General features: G+C 47.8%; 1 protein-coding gene across 1 annotated transcript; it reads right to left on the minus strand.

Moving 5' to 3' along the window:
• Positions 1-503: 503 nt before the first annotated feature.
• LOC118232569 (mucin-2-like) lies at positions 504-4,727 on the minus strand. Its single transcript, XM_035427633.1, has 5 exons — positions 4,360-4,727; positions 3,788-3,922; positions 2,488-3,195; positions 1,868-1,889; positions 504-1,697 (listed from the first exon to the last, which is right to left on the minus strand). The coding sequence occupies exons 1-5, from the start codon at positions 4,577-4,579 to the stop codon at positions 1,040-1,042; spliced, it is 1,743 nt and encodes a 580-aa protein (XP_035283524.1). The 5' UTR covers positions 4,580-4,727; the 3' UTR covers positions 504-1,039.
• Positions 4,728-6,521: the final 1,794 nt, after the last annotated feature.

Consider the following 6,521-nt stretch of genomic DNA (forward strand, 5'->3'; position numbering starts at 1 on the left):
ATCTCAAGCACTGTAGACAATGTGAACTCAGTGGAGAAAAAGATGAAAAGTACCACACTCATGCTTTCAAAACAAGAACAATGTTAAAAACATTATTAGCTACGGAGTCTCATTGGACATTATCAACAGTATCCTGAAACTACATTAGTACAAAAGGTACAACTACTTTGGCAGCACTGACAAAGTACAGGTGTTAAAAATAGTAGACCAGCATAATTTATATTTTCAGAGTCACCAACATAAAAGGTCACTGCATCAAAAGTGAATCATCAAAAAGCAAAATAATGACAGCAAAGCATTTGTGCGTCACAACTTTGTTTTTAAAAAAGTAAAGCCTAAAATACTCTAATTACAAAGACTCCTCTTTTTACAGTTTCTCTCTGGACTTTGTCGCAATCACATGCAGACCAGAGACATTAAAAGACATGCATTTATTTATGTTTGATCTTTTCTATGAAAATGATCCCAAAGCAATAATTCTGAACGGCAGTTTGTTTCCACTACAACACAGTCTAACAGAATACTTCCAGGGACATTTTCACACCATTTTCAGACTGACTCAACATGTTTAATCAGGAATGTTTGCACATGCAGGGATTGAACATATTCCAACAACAGACCCAAAAAAGATTCCAGGCAAAGTTTTGTCCTCGGCAGGGTAACACATCCCACCTTCCCGCCAGAACCCCATTTTGATTAATGACACAGACTGTCATTATTGGCAGCTCAGGTTGCTGCCATGGTGTCTGTTTTTGTCTTAAGGTATTGATATGAATGACCAGTCAATGATCATTAAAACAAGTCAAAATCCTGGGAATATAAATTAAACTGTCAGCAACTTCAGGAGAATTTCCCCACCTGACCCAAGATCTTCTGTAAATCCTCCATAACATCTTCCCGCTTTTCACAGAGGAACTCTTATTTGAGAAATTTGCCACAGAAGTGAATATACTTACACCTCCACATGAAGTCCTTAGTAGACACATCAAGCAGAAGATTGTGGCAAAGGTCAGAGTTCAGGTGAAGTCACATGATTGGCTCACAGGCTCTCCCTGACGATGACGTACTTGATGAGGCGCATGGAGCCCCTGCCGTTCCGTCGGGAGGCCCTGTAGCGGCCTTTCCTCCTGCAGCGCATACCGACCGCCATCAGGACAGTGCAGCAGCAGGCCAGCAGGGCGGCGACACACGCGATCACAGGAACCAGCAGGGTGTTGGCCGCCAGGTGCCAGACTGGTGTCAGGTTGTGGGCGGGACTCTGGTCTTCCCCGGCCTCGGTCCCTGAACCCAGCCCCACCCTCTCTCCCTCCCCTAGCCCCGCCCCGTCCACCGTGGTGAGGTTACGGCTGACGTAGCCTTTGGTGTCATTCTGGGAGTTTTTCCCTCCATCGAGGTTGGCGGGAATGGCGATAGTGGAGTATGGGGTGACCGGCAGGGTGGTGGAGGAGGAGAGAGATGGATCGGTGGAGGTCTTGGTGGAGGAAGCAGCGTAGGTCGGAGTGTTGGGTGTGCTGGGGGTGTGGGTAGGAGAGGAGGGTGTGAGTGTGTTGGGGGTGTTTGTGGGGGAGGTGGGTGTGCTGGGGATGTGGGTGGAGGAGTTGGGTGTACTGGGGATGTAGGTGGAGGCGGTGGGTGTGCTGGAGGTGTGGGTGGGGGAGGTTGGTGTGCTGGGGGTGCGGGTGGAGGACGTGGTTGTGCTGGGGGTGTGGGTGGGGGAGGTGGGTGTGGGTGTGCTGGGGGTGTGGGTGGAGGAGGTGGGTGTTGCTGCGCTGGGGGTGTGGGTGGAGGAGGTGGGTGTGCTGGGGGTGTAGGTGGGGGAGGTGGGTGTGGGTGTGCTGGTGGTGTGGGAGGTAGGTTTTCTGGGGACGTGGGTGAACGATGTGGGTGTGCTGGGGGTGCGGGTGGAGGAGGTGGGTGTGCTGGGGGTGTGGGTGGAGGAGGTGGGTGTGGGTGTGCTGGGGGTGTGGGTGGAGGAGGTGGGTTTTGCTGCGCTGGGGGTGTGGGTGGGGAAGGTGGGTGTGCTGGGGGTGTGAGTGGAAGAGGTGGGTGTGCTGGAGGTGTAGGTGGGTGTGGGTGTGCTGGGGGTGTGGGTGAAGGATGTGGGTGTGCTGGGGGTGTGGGTGGAGGAGGTTGGTGTGTTGGGGGTGTGAGTGGGGGAGGTGGGTGTGCTGGCGGTGTGGGTGGAGGAGGTGGGTGTGCTGGGGGTGTAGGTGGGGGAGGTGGGTGTGGGTGTGCTGGTGGTGTGGGAGATATGTTTGCTGGGGGCGTGGGTGAAGGATGTGGGTGTGCTGCGGGTGTAGGTGGGGGAGGAGATTGTGCTGGGGGTGTAGGAGGTGGGTGTGGGTGTGCTGGGGGTGTGAGTGGGGGAGGTGTGAGTGGGTGTGCTGGGGATGTGAGTGGGGGAGGTGGGTGCAGGTGTGCTGGGGGTGTGGGTGGAAGTACTGGATGTGCTGGGGGTGTGGGTGGGGGAGGCGGGTGTGGGTGTGCTGGGGGTGTGGGTGGAGGAGGTTGGTGTGCTGGGGGAAGTGAGTGGTGTAGGGGAAAACAGGATGGAGGGAGAATTGCTCACCTGGTGGCTGGAGCTTTGGGTGGGTGTGCCTGGGACTGGGGATGATCGAGTGGAGGCCCTGGGGGTTAGTGAGGTTGTGGTAACTGCCACTGTGGTAAATACCACAATAGTAGTTACTCTTAGTGTAGTTGCCCCATGAGTTGTTGCCCCAGGGATAATTGTTTCGAGAGTATTTGTGCCAGGGGTAGTTGCCTCAGGAGTAGTTACTGCTGGGGTAGTTTTCTCTTTGACCAGCAGTGCTGTAGTAGTTACCTCTGTGGACTGTGGTTCTGTGGTAGTTGCCCGTGGGGTAGTTATCCCTATGGCTAGTGGTGCTGGGGTAGTTATCGCTGTAGTAGTTGCCCCTGTGGTAGCAAACTCAGGCATAGGTACCCCTATGGTAGTTGTCCTTGTAGTAGTTGTTCCCGTGGTTAGTGACACTGTGGTAGTTGCCCCTGTGGTGGCTGTGGTGGGTGGCTGTGCGGCGGTTGTGGTTGGGGGGGTTGTTGCTATGACAAGGGGGCGGTTGAAATTGCGCTTGTCAGAGGCCAGGGGCTCAGATGCGTTGAGTCTGGAGGAGAGGTGGGGCCAAACCCGCACACTGGAGGTGAAGTACTTCCCAAACACCAGCAGGTCGGGGTCCACACCTGAAACACAGTTTACTTTGATTATATTTGTACTGAACTTTTTTACAAAGACACTGTCACAAAGACTCTTCACAGAAAACCAGGAGAAAGGAAAATTGGGCAAGATCCAGTCTGAATCCCCCCCAAAAAAACACTCACTAGGGCTTAATCCACGTGAGAGGTAGACACATGTGAAACATACACTATGTCAGCAAATGAACACTACTATCAGACCAGTGTTCGAATTCACCACTGGTGGGAAATATATTGTAATATTTACGATTACAGGTAAGAAGGATATATAAATGTTTCGACACCCCCGACCTGTTGTTTTTACCTCTTTTGGGAGGGTCCAAGACTTAATTAGGGGGGTCAGACACCCCAAATTCCGCCCGTAATTCGAACACTGTATCAGACCTGATGTAGCCTACACAAGTAAAAAGTAAATGCACCTGAAGTACAACCAAGAGAGGTAATCAGGCGACATGTTGCCTTAATTTCCAAACAGAATAAAAGGCTGTTTGGTGTGCCAGTATTGGCTAAATGACCTGTTCTTGTCATTATGTATTGTTAAGCTCTCATAATCGATGGCCAATGGAGGGCTGACACTCACCTTTGGTCACATTGTAGAGGACAACGTTGTTTCTGCGCCTCAGGACGCAGCTGTCCAACTCGGGGCAGCGCAGATGAAAGCAGTTGACGCTCTCCTGGACGGTGTCATAGTGGAACACGGCCAGGTTACAGGAAACTGTGGGAGAGACGCGCACTTCTCACTTTCCCCCGACCTTTGGGTCTCAACGGGAAGCCACATTAAAATGACAAGCAACGGCGTTGTTATGCAGCCGGGTATGGTTTAAACTGGTACGATATTGTCCGGTGTTGGTTAAGGCCAAGCTGGGTGTTAACTACTCCCCCCGACCCCCAACAATGTTTTATTTCACACAGCACATAAGTAAAATATTCTAAAGTTCCATTAAAATCATAGTTTAACATTGGATTTATATAGAAAAAAAACAACACCAAAAAATCACATTTTAACTACAGATGCGAAAATCTTCGTATTTTATATAGGAATTTGACTGCACCAGGGGATTGTTAAGGACGTTTGGTAGACATCTTTGGTACTATTGAGATCTTTTCGGACGTCAATTGCGTAAAATCCTGATAGTTATGCAGTAAACTTACAGTTTCGTGTAATGCAACAGGTGCGGCTGCACTTCAGCGCCGAGTCCTCCTGGTAGAATTTCAGGAGCTGGGCGCCCCTTCGTTGAGACTCGTCGATATCGATAAATATCCCGGGGAAACGACGAATCCAGCAGTTTTTATAAAATGAGGTGGGAGAGCATTTTGCCTCAGAGTTGGAAACTAAACTCAGGATTACGAGCAAACCCCGTGCCAAAGTCATTGCGCGAGGGAAAAAACAATCCAAACACGCGCAAAAGCGACTCACAAATCACGTGAAGTGCATTAAAATAAACATTTCTGATGCCTTATAATCTTTTTATGATAGCCTTTGAGAGATCTTCCGTAATAAACGTCCTCTGCCAAGCCACGGAAAGTTAATTAAGGCGCAGCCTAGTACAGGTAGCTACGTTACAGGTGACTACGTTGTTTGAAGAGCAGAACTGAACGCCTACGTGCTCCAGACATTTCAATCATTCACGCCCCTCATCTCTTTTCGCATTTGTGCCCATTGCGTCCTGTAACCGCTGAACTGCAAGACACCGAAAAAAAGACAGCGGTTCGATGTGCAAGACTTTCTCAGTTTATTGTATAGTACAATATCATAATAAAAATATAAACAATTAAACTTATTTCATGCGACATTTAAGATATGTGGATTAGAATATGCAAAATAATTTTTGCTTCTTACATTTATGAATTTACATGAAGGTGGGAATGAGATAACAAATAAGACCGTATCACTCCACATGCAATGGGCACAATACCGTTGTTTCTGCTTGGAGAATATGCATAGTCTTTTTACAATTCAGGAAATTATTTTCGTTTTTAATGGGTTACATTTGAAGTCCCCTCCCCCCAGTCTCGAGAATCGCATCTGAGGGTCGACCTGTGGTTTTTACAGAGCTGCAAATGGCAGACATCTAAAAGCTGAAAAATGACGCCGAGATCAAACAGGTGAGTGGAGTACAGAGTAGTTTCGCCTGACCCAGCCCAAGGTTTTTCCGTTCTGAGCGCTGGCGTTCTGTTATGAGCAACAAAGCCAGTTGTGATCCAGGCTTACTCTAATAATTCAGACAGAAGTTGGAAACCATTTCTGTATTTCCCAGTACGTAGGCCACCGCCAATCAGCCAATCAGGGCTGACACTTCTCCCCAAATTCTATTTATTGGCAAATTTATTGAAGTTTCCGAAACGTCACCCATATTGTACTAAAACATATACTCGTTGTGATCGGAACTGATAATACCTGTGGATAAAACGTATAGTTTTTATGAATACGTTTTTACTAGGCCTATTAATATTATCTGCATTATTGTGATCTATACATGCAAAGGAAATGCATTTCTGAGCATCCAGCAATTATCATATTTCACTATGTTTCCTCTCTCAGTGGCGTCTAACGCTAGATCGTCACACTACCGTATTTAGATTTAATATCGTCAGCTGCTTCGTCACCAATACCCAGCGGCTCCAGCCCCGGTAGCTAAATAGCTCAACTGCTGTCAGAGGTCAGCTAAAAAGGCTTACAAAACGCATCGCCATCGGACTCCCGGATAAGGGAGCGGATTTGAGCTGAGACAAAGTTCTGCCAAGCTGCCTGGCTCGAGAGAAACTTGGCCTGCTAGAGGTGGATCTTTCAACAACTTTTCAGTCTAAGAGCTTTGGGAACATTGTGCTGAATTCAAACAAGTGCTGCGTTTTGCATTCTTCCAGTCCTTCGAGTGCATTCTTATATTTCGTCCATTTCAATTACTTCAGAACTCACGATTACACGTACGAAATGAACGGAATTATCCCACCTGCCCTATTTTGAGTTGAAAGCAAAAAAAGCAAACTAACTAACTAAAAGGAACACATGAATGTGTTCTAGAACATTGTACTAAAGCTCCTATCTGTTGTGCTGTTACTCCAGACATAGGCTAACATGTGCAGTACACAGATTTAAAAATGTGAGCTGTTTGCTCATACATATATATGGATAAAGTCATATTAAAGTGAAAAGCAAGTTTAAATAATACCTGAAAGGTAAAAATGAAATGCACACATTTAAATTTCCGCATGAAGTGAAAGGCAAAAATCACCTACTGTAATTTTATTCCTGTATACACGCCAATGTGACTGCGGACCTTCAACTACTGCTTTAGCACCGAACCACCACTAGA

The sequence above is a fragment of the Anguilla anguilla genome, chromosome 7, assembly GCF_013347855.1.
Source record: "Anguilla anguilla isolate fAngAng1 chromosome 7, fAngAng1.pri, whole genome shotgun sequence".
Lineage (NCBI taxonomy): Eukaryota > Metazoa > Chordata > Actinopteri > Anguilliformes > Anguillidae > Anguilla > Anguilla anguilla.